The 27612-nt window shown below is 48.4% G+C and overlaps 1 protein-coding gene across 5 annotated transcripts in view; it reads left to right on the forward strand.

Annotated features, from left to right (window-relative positions):
- The window catches only part of SNX29 (sorting nexin 29), a 509507-nt gene that overhangs the window by 405587 nt on the left and 76308 nt on the right, over window positions 1-27612 (forward strand). For all 5 annotated transcript variants that reach the window (XM_027612456.2, XM_027612457.2, XM_035722380.1 and 2 more), the window contains one exon: window positions 8512-8652. In XM_027612456.2, coding sequence (XP_027468257.2) covers window positions 8512-8652 — 141 coding nt within the window. The remainder of the gene's footprint in view (window positions 1-8511; window positions 8653-27612) is intronic.

Raw genomic sequence — 27612 nt, forward strand, 5'->3', positions numbered from 1 at the left:
AGCGTAGACTGCCATTCCTGCTTCACTGGCCTGCCGAGGTTATATAACCCCGGGCACTAAAAAGTCATTTTTTCTCCAGCCAAGTTATTTATTTTATTCTTGGCATCGGGCTGCCGTGATATCACTCCATCAACGTGGTCATATGGTAATTCAGGCATTTGGTTCTAGCAATGAGGACACTTATAGTTAATAACACATGAAGCCATTTCATTAAAAGGGAAGTTTTGTTAGGACACATTAACACAGGCCGCCAACCAAAACACAAATCATTTCATTCCTTGGATATTAAGGAAGTAAAATGAATTAGGGACCTAAAGCCATTTTTAAAAAAAGAAGCTTTGTTATCCTAATATCCTCTGACTGTCTTTGCATTTAAGCATGTGGCAGAAGGGCATTGCAGTTCAGAGCTGATAGCACGCTCTTCCTCTCAGTTACAGACGACGTGGCTCTTGGGTGTAGCATCAACTCAAGGACCTATTCGACTCCCACCTCCCCCTCACATTAGGCATATCTCTTGGTTGTTCCGAGTCTCTGTTTTAGGGCCTAAAATTGCAGGGCCTTGGTGAAAATTGTAGGTAAAATCTGTGGCACTAAATGTTACATTTCCTGTAAGTCCAAAGAAGTTCACCCCATCGAATATCACACATAAAGAAGCATTCGGTGCCTTGGTGTGGGAGTTTGGATCATTAAAAAGGGGCCTGAAGTTTGAAATGGAGAGGCATGCATTGGGCTGATGCTGAAGAAAGCAGGGCAGCCTGGCGTTTTGTTTCCCAAAACCAGCTGTGTGTAAATAAATGAGCCATCATCCCTGAGCTCTTGCTGTACTCCCATCAGCAGTTTCTGTCTAGGGTCTGATCCCCGGCGGTAACCATGAAGTACCTTTGTGAGGTCCTCCTCCTAAAATAGCACTCTCGTCCACGACCCTTGGTGCTGGTGTGACAAGGGCTGTGTAAATACCAGGCTAGCCCACAGCCTGCCGAGAGACGGCGTACCGAGGTCCTCCTTCATCAGCAGCCCCAAGATCGCTTCCCCGGCTGTGCTGCAGGACTTGAAAACCCTCCCAAGAAGGTCACACACTGAACTCTGCTGCTTCTGTTGACAGTTTTTTGGAAGCAAAGGAGAGGCTTAACTGCCCAACCCACAGGCTCTACATTATGTTTGTGATTCCTCGCCTGCCTAGCATTTGACAAATAATTAGGCATGGTAATTACCTGCTGTAATTTTGTGATTACACATCTTATAATTACCCCTAATTCTGTAATAGGGAAGTTCATGTACACAAAGGCAGACAGCAATGAAGGTGATGGTGTCACGGTGTGAGCAGTGCCTGCCAGGCCCAGGCCAGGCCCAGCATCTCACAGCCACGCTGCAAAACGCTGTTGTCCCCATTATACAGATGGAGAAGCTGAGTCCTGAGGTGGAGTACCGCCTGCAGGGGCACAGCTAGCCAGGGGAAGGGCTGGAATTTGAACGCCGGCCCGTCTCCCTGTGCAGCCCCGGGCCTTCTACTGTGTCCTTCTGCTTCTGCAGAGGAGGCCTCGGGTGTCCCTGAGGTCAGCGTGTGCCTCTGCTTGGCAGAGCCTTGAAGTAGATTCGGAACCTTAGGCCACTGAAAAGCAGCTTTTAAATCTTCATTCCCCCTCTCCCCTAGTCCTCCTTTATATGTGTTTATGCATATATCTGTACATACATACATGTGTGGTGTATGTGTGTGTGTATATAACTCTCCATATTTAGTCGAGGCTTGAAGAGGTGAATTAACTTACCCAGGATCGCTTGGCTAGCAAGAGATGGAGCTGGAATTCGAACGCACATCTGTCCAAGGCCAGAGTCTAATCTCTGGACTCCTCCCCTCAACACTGACCTCTAATTACGTGTCAGGTCCTCATGGATGCTCACCCACTACAGTCTCCTTAAGACCTCCTGGGAACGTAAATTTGGGTAAAAGCTCAATCTCCTGAGAATAGTGTAGGCATGGCTTTGGGTGGAAGGGCTTTTGCTTTGAATTCTAGGTTTAATATAAATATCAGGTGCATAAATCCCACGTTTATCGTTCAGTGGATCTTTACTTCTGTATATATCCGTGTGAGTACTGCCTGGAGATACAGGGCATTTCCCACAGCCAGAAGGTGCTTTGTGCCTTTTTTTTGGGTTCTGTGTAAGAATCCTTGCCGGCCTGTAAGGTCATGAAGATACTCTCGTATGTTTTCTCCTCGTAGCTTTATCATTTTAACTTCCCATTGAGATCTGTGATCCCAAAAGATATAAGTGCAGAAGCCAAGCGCATGAATGCCCGTAGCTGCCTTACCCATAACAGCCCCAACTGGAAACAAGCCGAATGCCCACCCCAGCAGAACAGGTAGACAGCCTGGGGTGTGTGTTCCTACAGTGGGACGTACTACATGACGGTGAACGACACGTGGGTGCTATGCCCTGTAGCATGGAGATACCACACAAACACCGTATGGAGTGAAAGAAACCAGACACAAAGGAGCCTGCTATGTATTAGATGAAGTTCAAAAACAGGTGAAGAAACCGGGGCGGGGGGTGATGTGCAGAGAGTGCTCAGCAGAGGAGGCCGGTGGCATTGACTAGTAAGAGGGGCATGCAGGGGCAGGTAGGAATGCTCCAGCAGATGTTGCTAATCTTCTAAATGGAAGTGTTTCTGGAGGCCCTGTCTACACAAGAGTTGGTTGTGGATTCAGTTCATTGAGGGTGTAAAGTCCCACCCCCTCCTTTTACCCCATGTTGTTATAGGCACTGTGAGGGTAATTCTTCCCAATAGAAAAGAAACCTCCAGATGCAAATTTCCTGTTAAAACAGAGAAGAGAGGGTTTGCCCTGATTCCTGATTGCAAATATTACCCTCCTATTTTATTTTTCTTTTGCTGAGTCGAGGACATTACACTTGAAGTGGCTTTTTTATTGCTTGCTTTAGAAGGGAACGTGCTTTTGCTGGAAGAGGTCAATTCTTGTTATTCCTCTAAGGAATTATTATCTTTTTGGCTCAAGCAGAAGGAATTGGGGCCTATCAAACTGAATTTGGAGAGGGGAGCCCTTAAAATAGAAACTAAAATCCAAAGAGTTTTGGACATAAGCACTTTTAATTCTTCAGTGAAATAAATGCACAATTGGGTTAAGTGTAATTCAGGGACAACTAAATTTTCAGAGACTGTTTTCCAATTGTGGATGCTAAAAGCATTGCTGTTGAGGATGGACCATCGAGGTAGTTTGGCAGTTTTGATGGCATTAGGAGGAGACATGTGAAGGCACGATTGGAGCGTGTGGTACCAAAGGGACTGTTCCAAGGACATCTGATCTGCCTAGGAAAGGGGCAGGTGGGCCACAGAGCTATCGAGTAGGGACCTTCCTTGCCATGTGCTAGTCCCAGCTGCCAGCACGGCTGGCTTGGGATTCCTGGGATCCTGGGGAGCCTTGAGGACTGTGGCGCCGTGCTATAGTGGAAAGTGCCAGGCCTTGGCATCAGGCAGACCCGAGTTCTCCCAGGCAAGTGACCTACCCTCTCTGAGCCCATGTCAGCATCTGTAGAAGGAGCAGGTTCCCCATTCCCCATCTGCCTTGCAGGTTGAGATGAGGATGGAGGAGGAGGCCTGTGTAGTGCCTGGCACAGGACCCAGCACACAGTAGGTGCCTTGTGAAGGGCAAGCAGGAGCGTTGAAGAGAATTATATTTTATTGGAGTTCTGAAAAAAATTTTTACTCCCTTGGGTCTGGCAGTGGGCCACTCCACTCTTGCTGAATTTCTCATAGAGCATCATAACTTCGTCTGCCAATCGAGGAGGTTCGGATTTGACCAGCGTCCAGACAACAGCAGAAACGGAGAATGGGTGCTTTGAGAAGAGCAGCTAGAGCCTGTTGCAGTGGCCCAGGCAGAGGGGTGGGTTGTTAGGCCCTGTTGTTCAGTACCTGGACATGTGGGTGAAAGAACGGGACTGGTCAAAGGTGATGCCCAGGTCTCTGGCTCAAACAACTCTGGTTCATTCCCTGAGAAAGTAAGGTCCCAAGAAGAGGGAGGAGTGGAGTTGCAGTGGAGGTCATGGGTTCAGATGTAGACATGATGAGCTTTATCGAGTCTGGATCTGGAGCCCCTATCAGAGGTCCAAACTAAAGATACAGATTTGACCTAAAAAGGAAGTTGGAGTCAGATGTTCGTGTAGGGGAGAGGAGCGTAGGGAGTGAGAACCTCCATCTCTGGCATGGGCAAAAGAGGAGGTGCCCACATGGAAGAGCAAGAAGGGGCCATCAGAGAAACAGGGACTCATCACTTTCATGGAAGGAAGCCATAGGCTCTTGAATGTATTATGAAGAACTGAGAGTCATAATTTACCAGTCATGTTAGAGATGCCCGTTTTTACCATTATGTTAGAGGTTTTAAGATGTGCATTGACATTTGCTACTTGCAGGTTCCACTCGCTGCTTGTCATTGGAGATTTTACTCTCCAGGCTCTTCTTAACTCATGCAGTTTTTAAAAATGCATTAATCTACTGTTTTCCCTTCCAATGTAGTTGCTGTGTGTTTCTGGATGGTATTAGGGCCTATAAAAAGCTGAAGAGACAGCCCTCACAATGTGTACCCCCAGAATGGTCTCTCGAGAGCTCCATCTTGATGAAACTAAGGAAGTTTTATGCTCCACTTGTGCCTACCCCATCTGGATGTGACCTTCCATCCAGCTGGGTTGATGTCAACCCCGGCCCCTCCCTCCTTCCCCAGATTTATTTCCACGTCCTCTGTGGGGGGGTCTGCGTGATCCCAGGCCTAGCTGCGCTGCTCGTGTGTCTGAGTGTTCCCAGCACCGCTGTTAGTCAGTTCCATATTATAGGGGAGGAGACCCATAGTCAGGAGGCTGCGCTAAGTCTGTGCTTTACCTCAGGGGTTCCCCAAGTGGCCTGCTATCTTAGTCCATTCGGTCTGCTCTCGCAAACCACGGTAGCCTGAGGGGCTAAAATACTTTATCGCTCCTAGTTTGGAGGCTGGGGAGTCCAAGATCAAGCATCAGCAGGTTTGGTGTCTGGTGAGAGCCTGCTCTCTGATTCAAACACAGCATCTTTACACTGTGTCCTCACGTGGTAGAGGGGGCAAGGGAGCTCTGTGGGGTCTCTCTTACATGGGCACTAATCCCATTCATGAGGGCCCCACCCTCATGACCTCATGACCTTCCAAAGGCCCATCTCCTCACACAGTCACGTCCGGGGTTAGGATTTCAACGTACGAATTCTAGGGGGACACAGACATTCAGACCCTAATGTCCACTCATCAGAATCACTATGGAAGCTTTAGAGCACGACGGATTCCTGAGTCCCAGAGGGTTAATGCATCCCAGCCAGCAGCTGGTAGTATTTGGAAAGCACTGCCCCTTTCTACACCAGATCTTGGATGTGTCCGTGGGGAACTAACAGTAATGAGTACTGAGTATCTAGATTGGGGGTTGGCAACATGCTTTTTTGTAAAGGGCCAGAAAATAAACATTTTCAGCTTTGCAGGCCATATGCTCTTTGTTGGAACCACTCACTTCTGCCGTTATATTTCAGAAGCAGCTATAAACAATAGGTAAATAAATGGATGTGGCTGGATTTGGCTCATGGGCCGTAGTTTACCTCTACTGATCTAGGTAATTAACCTTGTGCATGATGATCAGACAAGCAGTTGAACTTGCCACTCTCCAGGGGATACTTGGATTTGTGTAACAATATACTACAGGCAGATAGAGTCCATTCAAGATGTGGCAGGTTGGAGCTGCATTCAGCCACCAGGACACAGACCTCTAAATTCAAGATGAATAACTCTCTTTTGTTAGAAAAAATTTTTTGAGTAGATAGTCTAGTAATTGATGTGGTGGCTCCATAATGACATCAGAGACCCACAGTCCCTTCTGTCTTTTTCCATAATTGAGATGATCTCGTGAATACAAAATGTCTGTTGGAGCTCCAGTCATCATCACATTTGTGAGAAAGAAAGAAGAAAGGAAGGAGGGTAAAAGGGCACTATTAGCTAAGTCAAATCTCTCCTGAGGGCTTCCTTAGAAGTCCCAGTGATTTTTGCTTACATCTCATTAGTTGCTCTTACCTTGAGGTAGGCAGGAAAGTGTTTGTTTGTTTGTTTTGGGTTTTTGTTGTTGTTGTTTTGTTCTTGAACACATTGCTATCCCCAGAAGTACTTGGGGAAAATGGAGACCAGTTCGGCAACTAGCACCTGCTGTGACCCAGGAGAACCCAAAGAATGCCCCAAATGTGCTGCGTTAAAGTCCCCTGAGCTCCATCCGTTGGGTTTATTTGCTAACTGATCCATCGTGTCTCAGTTTATAGAGACTGTGAAAGCCTGAAGTCCCTTTTCTCCACAACTTGCCAGGTCCTTCCAGATGCTTCTGGAGTCTTATAATTGGGATAACAGTCCCATCCGTCATCATACCACTGCTTGGACACCCCGTGCCAAGAAGCCTTTTGCACTAAACCTTTTCTTCTTGGCAGCTTTTTTTCCCTTTGGAAATCTGTCTTCCCCTCCTTTGTATCTGCTGGAAGTCTGCTTCCTGGGGTCATCCAGAAAACGTCACCTTGGTCTTTCCTCTCAGATCTTTGCCCCCTCCACCCTGAGGCTCAGATTGTTACCCTTTATTGTCTTCCTCATAATTTGGCTGCAGACTCTCTGCTCGGCCTTAGAGTGTGTGAACCACTTGGGTTCTTGTTCTGAGCAGTGCATCTGGGGTGGAGCCTGAAATGCTGCCTTCCTGACATCTTCCCACGGGATGCCGATGCTGCTGGCCCGCGGACAGCCCTTTGAGGAGCATGTGATCTGGGTCTTTCTGAACATATTTCCATTCATCTTTTAGTAGGTGGCAACCAAAACCTAACTAAGTTGGTATGGTCGATGTAGAATAGAGCAAGATTTCCAGCTCATTTATCCCAGAAGTTATCCTATACCTTTTAACAAGGTCTAAAAGGACATAGGCTTTTTTGGTGCTTTCCCACGTTATTTCCTTAGCTCAGATTTACTAAAGTCTGGAAGTCTTTGTCCCACAGGCCACCCCTGTGCCATATTTCCCCATCTTTTACTTACGGGGTTGGTTTTTCAGATTTTATTGTAAAACCTGACACTGATCTTTTTGAATTTCATCAACGTTGGATTAGATTCATCCCTCAGGCCAGTTGAGATCACTTGATATCTGTCATCCAGTATATGTGTTGTCTCTCTCAGCTTGGAGGCTTCTAACTAACTTGACAGGCCTCTGTTTTTCTATCTCATTCCCCTGGAAACCTTCTGTCCCTTAATTAGAGTTCTTTGGTTTAAATCATCCGTCCTTCATCTTGTTGACAAGAGTATTACAGGAGACCGTGACAGTCGTCTTGCCAAAGTTCGGGTATGTGATGTCTGCATTTGGGAATACTGGGTGGTTTTCATGTAGATGCAGAATTATCACTCACATCACAGATGCCTCTTTTTATTATATTAGAGGTTTTTAAGGTGTGTATTGGCATTTACTGATTACAGATTTACACTAGCTATATATCATCGGGAACTTTACTCTCTGGGATATTCTTGTATGATTTTTTAAAATGCATCGATCTCTCTCCCACTTCTCTTTTCCCTTGAGATGTAATTGCTGTGTGTCCCTGGAAGGTGTTAGGGCCTGTGAAAAGCTGAAGAAACAGCCCTTAACCCTGTGTACCCCCAGAATGGTCTCTCGAGAGTCCCATCTTGATTGAAACTAAGTAAGTTTTATGCCCCAGTGGTGCTTATCCCATCTGGATGTGACCATCCATCCAGTTCAGGTTGATGTCAACCCTGGCCCCTCCCTCCCTCTCCAGCTTGATTTCCAAGTCCTCTGTGCGGTGGTCTGCGTGATTCCAGGCCTAGCTACGCTGCTTGTATGTCCCAGTGTTCCTTGGAAGGAGGTGCTGTTAATCAGCTGCATCTTACAGATGAGGAAATGCATAGCCTGAGAGGAGGCAGGCTCTCACCAGCAGTCTCTCACCGCTATAATATGCATGTGACAAAAGTATGAGCACCATCTCTGAAATCAGCTAGACTGTTGATCTCTGCAGATACTGGGAAGTGATACACAGGGTGTTGTTCCCATAACCTGCCTGATTTATTCTTTCAACCTCTTTGTTGACTCACTACCACTGAGGCCCTTCCCTACTAGGCATTGGGCATCTGGTGGCTTGGAAGATGGATGTGGCTCCCTGCTCTTTTATGGGTAAAGCATGACCAAAATCCCACCCCTTTGTAATGAGAGCTTTTTTTCTTTTTTTTTTTAAGATTTACTTATGTTAGAGAGGTGTGGGGACAGAGGGAGAAGGAGAGAGTCCCAGGCAGACTCCGTGCTGAGTGCAGAGCCCATCGTGGGGCTTGATCCCACCACCCTGAGATCAGGACCTGAGCCGAAATCAAGAGTTGGATGCCCAACCGACTGAGCCCCCCTCCCCCCACCAGGTGCCCTTGTAACGAGAGCTTTAAGAGAGATTTACATTTTCTTTCTCTTTCCCTTTCTTGCCAGGTCTACATCCGGATAAAAGATGATGAGTGGAATGTCTATCGGCGCTACACAGAGTTCAGGAGTTTGCACCACAAGTTACAGAGCAAGTACCCTCAAGTGAGGGGCTACAACTTCCCACCCAAAAAGGCCATTGGGAACAAGGTACTGTCACTGCGGGGAACCAGGTAGCTCACGCACCGGTGCCTGATTTGCACACACATGCTTCTGTAGCCCGTGACTCAGAAGTTGGATAATACAAGAGAAAATAGGGACAGAGAAAACAGTCATAATTCCATCACTTAAAGACAAGCGCGTTATGTTTTGTTTGTGGGCGTCCTCTTAATTCTCTAGGGCAGGGGTCGGCAAGCATGTCCTGTTAAAGGGCCAGAGAGGAATAATTTTTGGCTTTGTGGATCACAGCACCTTATCTGAAAGTACTCAGCTGTGCCCTTGTAGTGTGAAAGCCGCCACAGCTGGTGTGGGCACAGATGGGCGTGGCTGTGTGCCAATAAAACTTTATTCGTAAGCATAGGTGGCAGCTCGGTTTGGCGGATGCATCATAGTTTGCTGACCCCTGTTGTGGGCCAAAACGATGTTTTCCGGTTTTTACCCATAGTTATGATACTTACTTGGACTCATGGTCGTGGGGTTATTTCCCAGTAAAGTTTTCTCAGAGGAGCTTCCTTCGGGTATAGGGTTACTTCCCTTAGGAAGGTTGAGAATTGATAATGACCTGATTTGTTTCCAGGTATTCATCCAGGCACCCTGGAGAAGGGAGGGGCTAGCCCTCCACGAGGCTGCTGGTTGATGAGGGCTCGTTCCTCCAGCAGGTGTCTACTGAGCACCATTACAGAGCACAGTACAAGGGGCTGGAGCCCAGGCCCCAGGAGGACAGGCCTGGGCCTGGCGTGGGGCCTCGCATTGTCTGCTCTTAGCCTGGTGGCATCATTTTGTCATCCCTCACATTAGCTTAGCGCAGCGGTTCTCCCTCTTGGCTGCACTTGGAATCACATGGGGAGCTTTCAAAGCTTCTGAGACCTGTAGGCCTCCACTCCCATTAGGATTTAAGGTCTGGAGTAAGGCAGGGGTCCTGAGGGCTTTCAGATGTCTCCAGGCGGTTCCAGCACGCAGCCCAGCTGGAGAACCCCTGGCTTCGAGTCCGGTAGGACACGGTGACAGGTGCACAATTGCAGTATATTAACTAGTCTGGCAGGGGCAGTTCGGCCAGAGGAGGTGAGGTCATGACCCTGCTGAGGACAGGTGAGAGAGAAGCTGGGCCTTGTTGTTAGGGAGATCCCTCTACCACCGTGGTTCTCAGAGTGTGGCCCCTGACCAGCAGTAGCAGCGTCGTTAGAAATACTGATTGCCAGGCCCTGTCCCTGACCTACTGAAATACAAGCTCTGGGGCTGGCGGCCCAGAAATCTGGTTTCGATCTGTGTGGTGCTGATGCCCGAGCAAGCATGAGGACCGTGGTGCTCTCACATTGACAGAGCCGTGTGGCAGCTTCCCTATGTGATGCATTTCCTAGTTTCTCTCTCGACAGAGGCACCTGGCTAGGGTCTCCTTGGATCTTTCTCGCGGAAAACCAGAGCAAGTGTGGCCGTACCCACTGCCAACACTTGGGAGTTCCACAGGGAAAACTCTTACTGACTGTTCTGTTTACATGTTCGTGTATTTCTGTGCTTAAACCAGATTAGAAACCTGATCACGTCAGGGTCTGTTAGATCTTAATTAAAACTGTTATAAAGCAGGTTTATCTGAGGCCTAGAATAAATGTGTCATTCCATTTTTTTCTGAAGATAAGTGGAGTTCAGCCCATAAAAACGGAAGACTGAGAAGTTCTACACTTGTTCATAGCAAGAAGGACAATAATTCTTATGAAAAGAGGGGGAAAATTATATACTGATTTAATCTAATGACTTGCAAGCTCATACAGATCTTGGGACCCATCCAGAACATCTTAAAATGTCATAAAACAAAACTCTGCCTAACCAACGTAGTATCATTATAAGATAGTCTCATTTGCAGAAAGCATTATGCTGAAGCAGCCTTTCCATGATACCTTCTCTGGGGAACGCGGCTTATCTGTATCTCACTAAGGGAAATGAGTGCAAGGGGGAGCTAGGGATATTCCGATGGTGAGACGTCTTGTGTTTTTGTTTCTAGCGGCTGCCAAGGTGGCACCCACTGTGTGGTCTAAAAACAAATTTAGGGCGCCTGGGTGGCTCAGGTGGTTAAGCGTCTGCCTTCGGCTCAGGTCATGATCCTGGAGTCCTGGGATCGAGTCCCACATCGGGCTCCCTGCTCCTTGGGAGCCTGCTTCTCCCTCTGCCTCTCTCTCTCTCTCTCTCTGTCTCTCATGAACAAATAAATAAAATCTTAAAAAAAATAAAAAATAAAAACACAAATTTATTATCTTATCAGTTGTGGAGGTTGGAAGTCCAGAATCTGTCTCCCTGGGCTAAATTCAAGTTGTTGGGAAGGGGCTTGTTCTTTTTGGAGGCTCCAGAGGGGAATCCTTTCCTTTTCTAGCTTCTGGAGGCTGCCTGCATTCCTTAGCTTGTGGCCTCCTGTGTCTTCAAAGCCAGCAACCACCTGACTCTGACCTCGCCTCCTGTCACAGAGTCCCCTCTCCTTTTGTGACTCCTCTCCCTCTTCTAAGGACCCTGGCAGCGATGGTGGGCCCACCCAATAAGACCCAAGAATCTTCTAGCTCAGCATCCTTAACAAATCCTCAGAGTCCCTTTGGCCAAGTAAGGTGAGATACTGTCAAGTTCTGGTATTAGGCAACTTTGGGGGCCACACATTGCCACGTGCTTTCTCGGCAGACCAAAGCAACTCCCTCCCCACCTTGGATCTCGAGGCAAGCCTTAGAGCTACTGCAAACTTACTTAAGACAAACCTACCCACCACCACCACCACCCAGGAGCAGGGACTGCACTGACATTCCCCTCTGAGGTGGGCCATCCCCAGCCCTGCTTCACGTTCTCCCATCCTTGTCAATCCTGGGACTGACTCTCAGCAGCAGTGGGCTTTTGCCCCGTGAAATCTGTGTCAGTAGGGTACTATCCGTCCCCCCGCCCCCACCCTCACCCCCATACCCAGTGCAACACTGTGAATAAAGGAGCTTGGGCATTAAAGGCTTACTGACTTGCTGGGTGTGGCCCAGTGATGGCCGGCTTGTACAGATGCCCCGGCCTGCTGGTCCTTTACTAGATTGTTGGTCCTGCTCCCCATGGTCAGGGGTGGACCTGATAGTTTCCTCTGTTGCTCAGGAAGCTGACAGCTCATGAGCAGTCATGGGGCCTCTTGTCTAAGCCTATGCGGCCTTCTGCCTTCAAATTGGCTCGCTGGCCATGACTATACTTTGATGCCCTCTCTCCCTGCGCGTTTGGCTGAGACATACCCACTTTCCTTAAGTATGCTTTGGCTGCTACCCAGGACAGAGCTGAGGGTTTATCTGGTTTTCAAGGGCAGATTGAGTCAGCCTGCAGGACTGCAACATCCAGCAAAGGCTACTGATGAAGTCTGTTAAGAGACAAAGCCCGCACTGGCTCCAACCAAGCCTATGGGCTCAAGGTACCTGCCTTGATACCCCGAAGACAAGTTCTCTAGTGAGTTTCTATTCTAAATCGGTCCAGAAAAGTCAACCATGTCAGCATCTTTTCCTTGATTAGGTCACTTCAAGAACGTCTCACTTGCCACTTGTACTATTAATGTACACAGACATGACTTCTTTATGTGGATTGAGTTACATGGACCTTGCTACTGTAAGCCTTGCACCCATTAAGTGATTCAATCCACAATCCACAGAGCTGGATAGTATTTAAAAAAATATTAACCAGAGTTTAGTTTTTTTGAATTTGCCGTATGAGTATATTTCTAGCCTGAATTTCTAGGTGTTTTCCTAACACTGTCTCCATGGTTCGTGATCTCCCAACTGTAGAATTAAAATGTCATCTTAATCCAAGTTTTAACTTTTTAAAAAAATTACTTATTTTAGAGAGAAAAAGAGAGAGAAGAGAGCGAGTGAGCAAGCGTATGAGTGATAGGGAGGGGCAGAGGGAGAGATTCTCAAGCAGACTCCTCGCTGAGCGTGGAGCCCAATGCGGGGCTCAATCCCACGACCTATGAGATCATGACCTGAGCCAAAACCAAGAGTCGGACGCTTAACCGACTGAACCACCCAGGTGCCCCCAATTTTGAACTTCTTTTGATTGATAAAATAGCACATTTTAGTTTGTGGATGCAGGATTTGTTTTTAGCAAAGAATTTCTTTTGCCTTAGTATGTCATGCATGTGTTTAACTATAAATACCCAGAGTGCTCACTAGAGCTACCTTGCCTTCAGGGTACCACATCAAGCCTAAATCATGTGAGATAATTTCCTGAATATCAGTCCACCACTCGATGAAGTTTATTCCTTTGTAGCTGAGTCAAGCAAGCCACAGTAGTTATATATTAAAGTTACTCATTAAATTCAAAATATCACAGGCGTGGGGCTTGTATCAAGATAGTCTTCATTAGGCTGGATTAATAGGCTGGAGTAACAACTCCATGATCTTGGCAGCTTAAGCCAACCAAGGTGTATTTTTGGCTCATATTTCATGTACATTGTGGGTTGGCTGGGAGCTCTGCTCATCATAACATCAGGAGGCTAAGGACAGGGGCAAATCAGAAACTTTGGCTCTTAAAGCTTCTGGCCAAAGGTGATACATGTTTATTCCACTCATATTTCATTGACCAAAGCCAGTGACTCCGCCATGCATAATGCCAGGGGGCATAATGCCAGAACTAGAATTTTTACGATCAGCTCTCATGACCCCCACAGGGGTGGCACTTGTCTTGAGCCACATTTCTGGGGATGTAAGGTGGGAATACTAGGAGAGCACAGTCTTACCAGTTCGAGACTGGTGTGCCAGGTCCTGTGGGTCTCCTTTAATAGAGTCGTAGTTCAGGTGCTCCCCTCCATCCCAACCCAAGCCTGGTCCTTCCTGGCGTGGGCATCTGCACCTTTTCCACTCTTGCCTGCCTACTCTCCACTCCCCATGCTGCAGCCACAGTGAGGTTTGTATGACGTAGATCAGATGGTGTCGTTGTTGATTAAAACCCCCCCAATGGCAGCCATGGCAGGTAAAGTCAGAACTCTTCATGACCTTTGAAATGGCCCCCCATCTGTCCCCCACTTCCTCCCCTACTTTATCTCCTGCCCCATCCCCCTCCTCTACACCCAGTCACACTGACTTCCTAAGACTTCCATGCTGTTCTCACCTTGTGGCCTTTGCATCTGCTCTTCCCTCTGCCAGACTTGCCCCCCCCATCTCTGCATGGATGGCCCCTGCCTTTCATTAGATCTCAGCTCGAATTCCACCCCTCGGGGCAGTGTTTCCAGACTGCCCTCATTAGTGCTGCCCCTTCAGTCACCCTCCAACTCATGACCCATTAGTCTGCTTTAATTGTCTCCTGGCATGGACCATCCATCCAAGTGATTGGCTTGTGACCTTGAGTAGTGTTGTTTCTGCCCTGGAATGGAAGCTCAGGACAGCAGGGCCTTGGTCTGTTCACTGCTCTCTCCCCAGCTCCTAGAATAGCACCTGGGGGCCCAGAGAGACTCATGGCCGGAATTAAGGAATAAAGTGAACAGGCATTAAATGGGAAAATTTCCCTGCTATTTTCTTCTTCATGTCACTGGGTCTCAGTGCAAATTCAAAAAATCTGAATTCCCAAAATGGGTGGAATAATTTTGAGGGTGACTTGGGGAGTCACTCTCACTCCACTTGGAGTGAATTTGTTTTTTGCAGAATGGGCCAGAGGCCGGCAAGCCTTTGCAGACCAGAAAGGGGGCTCTCTTAATAATCTGCCGGGGAGTTGCCTGGCAAGCTCCCCATCCAAATGGACTTTGCCAGCTTGAGGGATTGGGAAAAAGACTCGTTTTTGATGATGCTCCTTCAAGTCTGCATGATTGCTCAGTGAGATAGATTTGAGAGGCTGTCATTTCTTCTTAGGATAATGGAGTCAGTCTCTGAAAGTTCATTTGGCATTAAGGCGAGGCAAATCGCTTTCCCCGGAGCTACAGATAATTCAACTTGTTGTAGAAATTATGCGTTAAAATCCTCATTAAAAACACATACACCAGTGTGTGCTGGGGGAACCAACCAGTGCTTACCAAGCCACAGAAAGCACCTTGGCAGCTCGAGAGGAACAGACTTAAATGCAGCCCTGGGGGCAGCAGGCCCCTAGCAATAGGTACTTGCAGTGGTGGGAACCAGTGGGGATTTGGAAGAACATCGAAGCTGCTGAGTTTTTACCAGTTAGAAATACTTCTGGAATGTAGGGGTGTAATGTTAGGTGTCAGGGGACTAAGATGGTCTAAAGTAAGGTCTCTGTCTTCACAAAGTTCATGGCCTTGTGGGGACAGAGACCAGTAAATGGGTTCTCATGGAAGAGTCCTGTGATCAAGGGGAAGGAGGGTCCCTAGTGCACTCCACAGGGGGCGGTGAGCAGGGCTGCCTTCTGCAGGGGGTGCGAAGTGCTCAACAGGCCAGCAGGATCCTGTCAATAAATCTTCCAGGTGGGAAAGCAGAGTCAGTTCAGGCGCTAGCCTTTCCTTCTCTGTACCCTGTGTTAGCTTTGTATTGCTGCCATAAGAAATTACTGCAAACCTAGCGGCTCTAAGCAGTACACATCTCTTATATTACATACAGTTGAGGAGACCAGAAGTTAACACGGGTATCACTGACTTGAAGGCAAGGTGTCAGCAGGGGCTGCGTTTCTTTTTCGAGGCTCTCGGGGAGAATCCCTTTCCTTGCTTTTTCCAGCTTCTAGAGGCTTCCCACATCTCTTGGCTCCTCCTCTCTTTAGTGCTGCGACTGTGACCATCCTTGCATAGTGGAGAAAGTTTCTCTCCTTTGAAGGAGTGGGATTAGTCTGGCCACACCACCCTGAATGTGCCGGATCTCGTCGGAAGGAGTGGGATTAGATTGGGCATGCCTGGGTAACCCAGGGTCATCTCCCCATCAGAGGACCCTTAACTGAATCACCTCTGCAGAGTCTCCTTTGCCCTGAGCACATTCACAGGGATTAGGGTGTGGAAATTGGTGAGGGCGGGAGGAGCATGCTTCTGCCCATCTCACACCTCTCTTTCCTTGTCTGGGGTATAGGAACAATGAGTGTTACTTCACAAACGGGAAGAGGGAGGCACAGGGAGGTGAAGTGACTTGCCCAAGGCCACCTCGCTTGGCACCATCAAGGTGACACATGGGCCCAGGCAGTCTCCAGGGATCTGCCGTGGAGTACCGTGGAGGGCAGATGAGTGTAGATGATTTAACCCTTGTCCCGTGGTGGACACTGACTCCCTTAAGTCAGTCCCTCAACCTTGGTGGTGTAGAAATCTGCCTCTCCCTCTCTGGATTCGCTGCCCTCACCCACAGCCCACCCTGACTGACTTAGGGGCCGCTTGTACAGCTAGGAACTGCTGCCCTCATGGTCGACCCAGAGGCTTACATAACCTTCCCTCATAAACCTGAGCGTATGGTGGGCTAGTCCCTCGTTCATTTGCCCATTTATTCATTTATTCATTCAAAAGGACTTTGCCAACTCTGAGACTCAAACCCAGAAAGAAAAAGGTTCCTACTGCTTCACTCGCTGTATGGCCTTGGGCACATTCCTTGAACTCTGTCGGCCTCAGTTTCTCCCCTACATCCCACTTCCCTCTGGTGTGGTCACAAGGACTTGCGGTCCTTATGGTAACCTTACCGTGGGGTAAGAGCTGTGGACGTGTTAGTGAAAGGGGTGCACCGGCTGGTACTGAGGCAGAACTGGCCAACAGAAGCAGGTCGTCGGCACCGAGGGGGCATTGGACGAGCCTGACACAGGGGCCTGTCCACAGCCCTCACAGCCTGCACCTCCCCGTACAGTAATGCCAACCATCGTGGGCCAGGCGAGTGCACGGCGGGGGCTTGGTATCCAGTCTTACACTGTGGGATTCTTGCCACGTCCCATACAAAATATCTTTGGGGTGGGGAAGCCCGGTGCAGAGGCTGCAAGCATCCTGCCCAAGGTCCTGTAGCTCCCGTCAGGAACTGAGTCAGACGCCTGCTGACGCCGCCGCTCCCTTGCACCTGGGTCCGGAAGCCACGTGAAGCCACCCCAATGTCTGGGAGGTGGTCGTGCACCAAGGGACACATGACGACAGATCTCTGTGGGGAGATGCAAGATCTCGGGGGTTTCTGCCCAAAGTTCCATCATGTGGAAGAGGATCCAGAAGACTGCAAATTTGGGAGAAAAAAGAAGCTCCAGCTGAATGAAGCCATAAACTCACGCTTGTTTCTCACTCGACACTCTGCCAGCCGCTGTGTAAATAGTCCTGGTACTTAATGTATTAAGCAAGAAGAAGAGTGAAATTGGGCTCATTATACATCACACATTTGTGTTCTCTTTAATACAGTAAAAGCCTCTAAAGATATTTTCCAGGAGAGCGGTTGCTAGAGTCATCTTGCCGGAGAAATGGTCTCAGGAGAGAAACTTTGAGGAGCCTCAGACTTGGACTGCGTGTACACGCATACATAGGCAAATATGTGTATGTATTTAATAAGGGGGGCTTCCTTGGGAGTACTTTCTTGTAATACCAAATTAAAATCCAATTAAAAAAATCAAGGTCCTTTTATGAACAAATAATCCAGAGCCAGCAACAAGAAGTGCATTTGCTCTCTGTTCCCGTCCTGCGTGTTTTCGGCAGGTAGCACGTGGAGAGGTTGAATCCAGGCTGATCATTTTGGTGATCTCAGGCCGTAGACCTTGCAGGTGCCACCACCTCCAGGAAGCCTTCCCCAAACTCTGAGTGTTAGCTGTCCCTCCTCAGGCTGCCTGATGGCAGTCTTCTCTCTCCCCACCAAACCCGTGGAATTAGAGCAGCACCCGGCCTAGGGAGTCTTGGTCTTTTCAGCATCGCACGCAGCGCCTGGTTGCACGGTGGGTGCTGAGTAAAAGGTGTTTGATGAACCTAAGAACTCAAGCCGCCTAAAAGCTGCTGGGCGACGCCAGAGTTGTGCAGCTCCTGGTTCCCTTTCTCATCCCTTCCCTCGCTCCCTCTCACATCTCTAGTAATTGTTCAGAGGAAGATGGACACAGCAGAGTGAATATTTGCGTGAGGCTCTGAAGAGACTGCCCATTCACCACGCCTGGCAACAGAGAGGAGTTATTTGACCCACCTGGGCTCTGGCCCTGCCAGTTCACCAGCCAGACGTGGCGGGCTCCCTGTCCTTTGCCCATCGCAGGCTGAGCTCCTGGCCTCCGATGCCGCAGCGGTGAACCCAGGGGTTTGGAAACTGACACGAATTACAAGACCCTTGACTCTCTGCTGGGCATTAAGTGTTGTCCAAAATATTTCCGGGGCCATTAAATTACTTGTATGTCATTATTTAATCCCCCTTTCCAGCTCTGAAGGCCTTCTGATTATACTTAACCCATGTTATATCTGTTTTTCCCCTCACATTTTTGGACAACTGATTAAAATCACAACCTAGAAGAGTACTTGTCAGCTCTTAATCTCTTCTTGAATAATTGAGAGTAATTGCTACGTCCCCCTTTAGTACTGCCATTAATATGTGAGAACTCTGTACTGCAGTCTTCGTTCATCTTCAGCAAGCTAGAGAAAAAACATTTGTAGTTTTTCGAGTCACCACCATTGATCTGCGGAGTTCCAGAATCCCTTGTGTATGGAGGAAGCGGTCCCCTTCCCCTTGACGCCCTTACAGGCCATTTGCATTTTTAGAAGGCCCACAGTACAGAGGTTAAGAGTTTGGGCTTTGGCATCGCACCGGCCTCCCTTCGGACCCTGTCTCTGGTACACACCAGCCACGTGACCTCCGCGTGTCACCCGGCCCCCATGATGCTCCATTGTCGCAGCTGTCATGTGGGTTGAGGGTGCTTACATCATGGGATCTTGTGATAATCCATCCAGCACATCCTGAACCCTCAACTGCTAGCTTAAAAAAAAAAATGGGTCTGCAGAGGAAGCTCGCCAATTTGGTTTCCATTCTTTTGTAATTTGTAATAACTCGGACATGGGCATGCTTGGCTCTTTTTTTCTTTCTTCCCCTCTCCTCCCTCCCCTCTTCATTCTCCTCACTTTGGCGTGGTGTATGTTTGTTTTCTGCCCTTTTTTTTTTTTTATTAATTTTAAAAATCGGGTTAGAAATGCCTCTAATCTTACATGCATAGCACGATAGATTTGCACAACAGGAGTGCACCTAAGCGAACAGCACAGTCAGCAGGAAATACATCATTAGCAGGACTCTAGGCCTCCTTCCGTAAGTCTCCCCGCTAGGGTGGCCACCATCCTCCCTACCTGATCCATGGATTCGTTTTGCCCATTATAGGACTTTATGAGAATGGGATCATAGAGCGTGGACTCCTTTGTGTCTGGCTTCTTTTTCTCCACATTACATCTGTGAGATTCAGCCACATTGTTCCAAGTAGCAGATTGTTCTAGCCTTTTTCATTGCCGTGTAGTACACCATCGTGTGGATCTATCACAGTTTCTCTTTCCCGTTGGTGGTTGTTGGGTGGCTTCCAGCTCGGCTCGCTTACACACACTGCTGTAATTAATGTCTTCTTGTGGCCATCATTGCTGGTTTCTGTGGGTCTGTCCGTGGGAATGGAATTGCTGGATCACAGGGTGTGCATATGTTCGACTTCAGCAGACAGTGCTGAAGAGCTTCCCAAAGTGGTCACACAGTGATGATTTCGTGAAGGTAGGGGACGAAATACAAAGAGTAAGAGAGCAAGTACCCATATCCCCACCACCTAGAATTAACAGCTGTTCCCAGTTTGTTGTATTGGCATCTAAGCTCTTAAAAATGTATTTTAAAATGTTTCACATGTGTCCCAGAATACATGGAAAAATAGAATGAACGTACATCATCCTCATTTAATACGGTCTTTATTTATTTATTTTTAAAGATTTTATTTATTTGAGAGATAGAATGAGATAGAGAGCATGAGAGGGGGGAGGGTCAGAGGGAGAAGCAGACTCCCCACTGAGCAGGGAGCCCGATGCGGGACTCGATCCCGGGACTCCAGGATCATGACCCGAGCCGAAGGCAGTCGCCCAACCAACTGAGCCACCCAGGCGCCCTAACATAGTCTTTAGAAATTAAACATGACAGGTAATAGCTGAATCCTCTTCCTTCCCCCAAAGAGGGAACCATTCAGTGGGAGTTGTATATCCTTCCTGTCTGTGAATACTTTCCTGTCCGAAAAATATATACCTTGTATTTTGCACCAATATTATCTTTTAGTGACTGATACACTTGGGGGCATAGCGTTTCTAGTTCATTAACTTTGACTGCCATACTGCCATCCTGTCGGTGAATATTCAGTGTTGTGTTGCTGTATTCTCCCTTCTGCGGGCAGTCAGACCGTTCGTTCACAGTTCTTGCCTCTGCAGACGGTGTGCAGTGAATACCCTGTGCCTGTCTCCTGGCCTCGCACTTTTGTGCTCCGTTCCCCCAGGCTGTGCTGTGATGAAGAGAACTGCTGCCTCATGGGGCCTGCTTGCCCTCTCCTGTCCTTCTGGCTCTCGAAGTGGGTGGTCCATTTGTTCTCTGCCAACCACGTGGACCAGGGATTCCCATGGTGGGGCATTCTCGGCAACACTTGGCATCGTTAGCCTTACAACTTCTTTATGTTTGGCTAACACGATGTGTACAGAGGGGCCCCGCATCATGGTTTCCATTCCTGTTGGCCTGATTACAGACGAGGTTGATGATCGGTTCGTGTCTTTTTGGCCCTCCAGATTTCCTCTTCTCTTTCTCGCCTGTGTTGTGTGGGCTTTATTTCCCCGGAGTTTTTGTCTCACTGGTTTTTGGATCTTGTTATGTTTTCCTGATGCTAACCTTTGTGTGTTCCTTTACAGAGATGGAGCTCTTGCCTCTTCCTCCGAGAAACCCCTCTAGCTACCCTGCCTGTCCTTCCATGTGCTTCTTGTTCCTTTCACAGCCCCCCTAAGGCTTCAGTGCGTACACTAAATGCTGGCTTTCCTTGCTGGACCGGTTTTCCAGAGGAGCGAAACCCCTCATCCTACGATACACAGCAAGACGCTGGCATGGTGCTGTGGATCAGCAAAGGCCCCATCCATGGTTATTTGCGTGAGAGAACACTAGGCCCCAGCTTGTGTTCTCTAATGTGGCCCCAGAGTCCCCCCACTCCAGGGCTCCTCTCTCTGAGCTGGGGTCCTGAGAGCTTTGAGCCCTGCTTGGGAGAGCTGCTCTTCCCTGCCAGTTACCAACTACATTAAGCTTAGCTGCCCCTGTGGAACTTTGTTACTGTTTAATTTCTCGGCTCTTCTGCCTTCAGAGGGAAAGTGAAGTTCTTTTTCCTAATGAGTTTAGAAGCTTTTTTGAGTTAAGTGCCTGATCCTCATAAGCTCATGAAAATGGAACTGTTTTGTATTATAAAGGAGCCCTTGATACTGGCTTTTAGCTCTCCCTCATGATTTAGGCAGCCTTCTTCCTAGCAGCAGGAAATAAACAAGCCCTTCTTCACATCAGCACTGCCATCTTACTAAGAATAGCGGCTGTTTGTTGAGTGCTAACTACATGCCAGGCGAGGTGCCAAGGACTTTGCCTGTGAGCTCATTTCATCCCCCAGCGTCCTGGTGGCCGAGGAATTATTATCCCTGCCTCACCTCCTGCCACCACTGTGCCTGTCCCCTTTAGATCTTGAACCCTTGAGCTCTTTCTTGCCTGGGGGCTTTGCTCACACAGTTCCTTCTGGAATACTGCATCCTCCCCTGTCCTGTGGCAGGGTCTTTCTCATTTGTCCAGCCTCAGCTTAAATTCTCCCTCCTCAGAGAACCCTTTCCCAGCTGCCCAGCCTCAGTGAACCCCTCCAACACCCACATTCTGGGCTTTCCTGGCCCCTCGTTTTTTCCCTTTATAGCATCTGCTCTAGTGATTTGTTGAAGCATGGCGGGGGAGGGGCGTTGAAGGATTTCAAGCAAGGAACGACAAGCTTTGTGTTCTGGAGACATTGCTGCCGTGTGGAGGATGGCTTGATAGGAGGTAAGCAGGAAGACCCTTGCCAGGGCGTGGGCAGAATATCTGTGCCTGGTGCCAATAGTTTTGGGTTAGTGCAGTGCCATCAAATACTGTGAGAGCATCATTAGCAGCCCTGGAGATGTGGGGTCTGACCAGAGACAGAGGCTTGCAGAAAAGACAGACCACGTGCATAGGTGACTGTTCTCTGTGGTCTGGTGGTCCTATAATCCTGCCGTGGGCAAAGCCCCAGCCCCGAGCTGGTCAGCAGGCAGTCCACGGATCACATTCTGCCTGAGATAAGAGTTTGAGAATGATGACAATCACAGTGGCAGCAATAATAATAAACCCATGCTGGCAGCTTGGAGTCAACACACTCCCCAGCAAGGGGAGGCTGGTCTTTCTCTTTATCTCTGATTTCCTTGTGGCAACAGGAGATAGGAGCTGGATGGAGGCTGGCCCTTAACATGGGGCATGTGCGCTCCAGATCCCCAGCCTCTCTTGCTTCTCTCATTTCCTAGTCCCTGAAGGCTTTTGAATTTCTCACCCCTGAAGTCAGTTGAGGGTAGACTCCCTCGAGGGGATGATTTTTCATGTGAGCTTTGAAGAATTGAGTAGAGAGGAAAGGGAAGGGCATTCCAGTTAGGGGGCAAGCACCAGCAGAGGAGCAGAAACATGACAAATTAGTGGGTTCAGGTGTGTGTTGGCTTCTTTATGTCCTGGTGCTCCAGCCCCTTACCTGGGCAGCATGGGGTCCAGCAATGACTCTGGCCTCAGTTGAGGTCCAGGTGAGCAAGGCACAGCCGTAGTTGGACCCTGGGTCATGTGCTGTCTCAACACATTGGACCTGCCCCTTCGTGTTACCTCTGGGATCTCCAGCTTTGGAGAACTGAAAAACAAGCATTCAGGGCAGTAGAGCATGCTGACAATGGCCAGGACCTGAGGAGTCTAAGAGTTCTGATTAAAGTATAATGAGGTAAATGGAAGGCTCCGTTCATTCCCAGATAAACATTCTTTTCCAGATAGATGTTCCTTTATTTATTTATTTTTTTTAATTTCACAAATCCCTTTGGGTATTTATGATACAAGAAGTCTTGGGGCTATTGAGGCAAATGAGATGTTTCTTGTCCTCAGGGTGTGCACAGTCTAAGGGCAATTGGCAGATCACCCCCCACCATTAGGTGTTTGTGGGAGGTTAAATCATGGTTCTGTGGGAGCACAGGGAGGAATATATCATCTGGGATGCTTTCCCCTGCAAATGATAAAAACCAGAATCAAAATATTTGTAATCTAAAAAGAGAATTAATTGGCTTGTGTAAATGAGAAGTTTAGGTCTGACTTCACGAATGGCTGGATCCAGGAGTTAGTGACATCTTAAAATGTCATTATCTCAGCCAGTCTTTCTCCTTTGCTCAATAACTCTCTTGCTTATCTGCCTGCCTGTTTCTCTCTCCACTTACCCTCTTTCCTGAGCTGGCTGCATTCTCAGACAGACACCCCTTTCATGGCAAAGAATGGTCACATACCTCGGCTTTCTCTCTATGACTCCTAGCATCTCTGGCAGAAAGAACCAGTCTCTTTCCCTGTAGTTCCAGTCTCCGTGCTGACACTCACTGCCCCACCTTGAGTCCTGTGCCCATCTTAGGACCAATAATAATGACTGTGATTGGCCAGGTCATGTGATGAGCCCTGGGTCAAGGGGTGGAATCAGTCCCATCCCAACCTCATGGTCTGAGAGTGGGAAAGGTTGACTGTCCAGGGGAAGATGGTTGTGCCATCACCAGGTGAAGGGGGCACAGGGGCTGAGTGGGAGAAACAAGGGGAGCCGGCCTGGGGTGGGGTGAGGGGGAGAAGGGAAGGAGAGACACCAGAGAAACTTCAGGTTGGAGGTAATACCTGAATTGAGGGCAGAGCAGGATCCAGCTCTTGAGTGAGATGGGGAATTCTGGGCAAAGGAAACAGTCCTTGCGGGGCCACAGTTTGTGGAGCAGCTCTACCTCCTCAGGCCCTTGATGCCTCCTGAGAGATGCCAGGCACTGCATGCCCTGGGTGCACGTGACATGGTGTGTGGCATGTGAGGGGATCACTCAGAAGAGCCAGGCAGGGACAGCTACCTTGCATGCTCAGCTGAGGAGTTCGGATTTTCATTCCAAAAGCATTATTACTTGGTTAAAAAAAAAAAAAAAAAAGACTTTGCATTTTTTTAAAAAGCTCACTTGGGAAGCAGTATGGAGAAAAAATATCAGTAGGAGAGACTGGCCCAGCGGGCTATACGCATACAGAGGGGGCCATCATTCATTCTGTCATCCATTCGTTCCACAAGTCTCCCTTGAACACCTCCTCTGTGCCAGCCCCTGAGCAGACAGCAGGGTGCTAAGTGGGTAAGGTCCTGTTTGCATAGGGCTCACAACTTGCGGCTGGGTGTGGGTGGCTGGGGGAGGCAGAAGATGTGTACTTTATGCAGACATACAGCCAATTTCTAACAGTGTCTTAAGTAACATAAACTAGGTAAGAGATTTGACTCTAGATCTGTCCTGGAAGGGTTACCCAAGTCACGGGAGATTTCAAGTTATGAGGTGAACGGTATGGAATTTCTTTGACCTCCAAATTAAAAAAAAAAAAAATTTTTTTTCTCACTGCTGCCAACCAACGTGAAAGTATTCCGCTCCCTTTGAAAGACAAGTGTAAAGATAGGTGGTGGGTTTTCAGCTAGCAATGAACCATCATTGTGCTTGACCTTCTGCCTCCTGACGTTCAAAGTGGCTGTGTGTGCTGGGTAATGGATCTGTAGTTTGTTTTGGACAGGTGCATAAATCTTTTAGGGAAGCTAGAAAAATGGGCTAGCCAGGCCGACCTGGCATTCTGCTTCATCTTCATTTCCACCTTTTATGTCCTCTCCCACCCTCGCCCTCTGTTCCTGCCTCCCTCCCACAGCGGGAAATCCCCTGCAGAAAGCACAAACCGGAGTTTGGCAGAGGCATTCTTCAAATTAGAGCAACAAATAAGAAATGTCTGGGGCCTTCCCCTCAGTAATACCATTAGTGTTCAAGCAGGTCTGGAGAGCTGTAAATCAGGCCTTTCACCATCCGCTTCAGGGACTCTTGCAGAGGCCTTAGATGCATTGATTTTGAGGAAATAATTGGACATAACTGTTTTCCCTTTGCCAACGGGTTAGGCTTCACTGCTAGGCTACAGGTGACTGATGGGTATGCCAAAAATGCCGGCACCTAAGCAGAGCAAAAATGTCTGCATCTTTTTCAGATTCTCAAACAATGTGGTGAATTACTGGCTCCCAGGGACCCCCTAAGTGTATATTGAAGCCACATCACAAGTCACTGGTCAGCACCACGGACAGTTCCACCTCACCTGCCATTCAAAATGAGATGCTCAGACCACACCCCCGACTTGGTGAACTAAAATCTCTATGGGTGAAGCCCTAGAATCTGTATTTTTGTAAAATTCTTGGATAATGCTGACACAGCTGGTTTGTAGACCAGTGATTGGTGGCACTGACCAGAGGCCCAGGAAGAGGAAATGACTTGCTTGGGATTACATGGTGAGGTATTCAGAGAGCCAGGACTGGAACTCTAATGAGTTCACTTCTTTATGATCTCCGCAGGCTCATTTGCTCTCAGTATTGTGCTGTTAGGCAGAGGAGCAAAGAACACAGGGGTGGATGTTTTTATGAGTTGGTGCCAGGCTTTCTAGCCCAAATCTGGCTTGAGATTAACAATATCAAATAGGACCTCAAAGAAAGCTTTTAAATTTCTGTTTTTTATCTATTCTTTCCAAAGGTCTTCCCACTTAAAAGTGTGGTTTGGACGGGCACCATGAGTCTCACCTGAGAGCTTGTTAGAAATGCAGAATCTCAGGCCCCCCCATTCTTCTGAATCAGATTCTGCATGTTTCACATGCAGGTGAGTTGTACACACCTGAACTGTCAAGAAGTACTATTCTGTGTTGTTATTGTGTTCATATCTGATTGGGCCCTTGGAACAACACGCTTCCCCATCTCCTTCTTGTCATGCTCACCCTGATTCCCTCCAGGGATGAAGATGGATGCTCGGGTTGTCAGGTAGTCAGGCTTTGAGCCACACCTGTTGATGGACAGAGTCACCGTGTGTTAAACTGGTCCATCAGGATGTGCCCGTGTCTGGTCTCGACCTCCCGGGCTGTAACAGGAGGCTCCCCGGCAGCAGCTGGCTCAGTCCCTTGTTGCTTTCCTTTCTTCCTGTGTGATATTTATTGATATTTATTCAGTTCACACAGTTGTGTTTAAGATGTGGAGGAAGAACAGTTGTGGGTCCCACCCTCGTGGAACTTTGGGTTTAGCAGAGACAGACATTAAAGAAATCAGCCATAAGCAACCTTCAAACAGGGCCCAGTTTCTGCTTAAGCACAGAAGCCATAACACAGAGGACCTGACGTAGTGAAGGAATCCAGGTAGGGATGTTGAAACTGGGAGGAGGAGGCTGTGTAGTAGCGGGCTGGCAAACAACCTGGAAGGCGTGTTCCCAGCAAAGACAGGCCCTCGGGCGGCTCCACACTAGATATCGGGCCAGATGCTCACTCACTTGCTCTCCTTGGCTCCTGTGGCCTTTCATCTTGTTTGAATGGAAAGATGTTCATTCTTGGTGCAAACTCAGAGTCTTTGTCTCCAGGCTCAGGACTGCCTGTCACCCAGGCAGAACCCATGTTTCATACAGATGTGCAAGGTTTGGAACGGAGGCCTCTAGCTCAAAATCAAGTCTGACTCAGCTTCTCTTTGCCTCCTCTGGGCATTTACCTCCCCTGGGCCTCTGGGGTGGGGGAGGGCAGTGAGAGGCCGTGGAGGACAGCATGTGGCCTGGGGTCAGCATACTTGGGTTTGAATCCTGACGCCAGTGTATAGCGGTCTGTCATGTCGCTGTGCTTCGGTGCCCTCCTAAGTGAATATCCTGGTGTCTCCCGAGTGAGTCTGCTGTACGGATTCCGTGAGGAAATACAGGGAACAGGCTCAGAGCACAGCCTGGTCTACAGTGAGTGCTCAGAAGCCACTGGTGGTGACGAGGCCATTTCCTGGGTCTCCTGGCCGCACTTCCCTGGGAATACCATCCCCTTCCCCTCCATGCCCCTCCCCTCCCCCCGGGGGGCAGTGCACCATTCTTAGTCCCACATGACAGCCTAGAGGGCCCTGCTTGGGGGCTCAGCCTGCTGCAGCCCACGAGTTCTTATTCTGGGGTCTGAGGATAGGTCCAGGTGGTCGATGAACAAGAATTACACGTTTTTTGTCACTACCATCTAATTAAAACATGAACTTCAAACATGAATTTTGGCCACAAACTGTAACAGTAGTCCTAGTATCTGTGACTTCGTCCCGAGTAAACATTAGTCTGCTTATCTTCATATCCCATGACAGTCACCACAGATGGCTCCGAATATCCCCAGATGAGATTGGGCGCGTTCAGGGTGGTATGGCCGTAGACTCCAAATATCCCCAAAGCTCATCACTACCTTGAAATTACAGTCATGGTAAGACCTGCCACTAGATCTTGTTATCTAAAACCTCAGCAAAGAAAAGCTTGTACTGCTTTATCATCGTTTTGATAACTGCTTAAATGTAAGTGCTTTTCTTTCTGATCCTGTGTAGCTTGTTTCATGTGTTTAAAAAGACAGCTCTGATTAGGGAATGGTAGCCTTCAGCAAGACCACACAGAGAACCCTGCTGGTGCCCCTCCCTGGGGACCCCTCTCCCCCCACATCACATGGCTCTCTGCCCTGGCTGGGAGCCACCATGCACCACTGCTGTTTTTGGCTTCCTTGCTCTTTCCAGACTTTTCTCCCTATTCCTTTTCTGCTGAGTTCCTTTTTTTTTTTTTTTTTGTGACGCAGGTGCTAGATAAATAATTAATGGGGTGGGAAAACTTGTTGGAAATAACACAGCCCATGTTTATTTTTAAGCAGCTGAGTTATAGAGCCCTGCTCCAGGTGCATTCCAGGTGGGAAAAGTGTTTCTGGCTAAAAGGAGGTGCTCTAAGGTTGAGGGGAGGCCGCTGCCAGCAGGAGGGAGAGGATTTCCAGAAAAGCCTGTGTGCTGGGAAAGGTC

The sequence above is a fragment of the Zalophus californianus genome, chromosome 10, assembly GCF_009762305.2.
Source record: "Zalophus californianus isolate mZalCal1 chromosome 10, mZalCal1.pri.v2, whole genome shotgun sequence".
In the NCBI taxonomy this organism is placed as follows: domain Eukaryota; kingdom Metazoa; phylum Chordata; class Mammalia; order Carnivora; family Otariidae; genus Zalophus; species Zalophus californianus.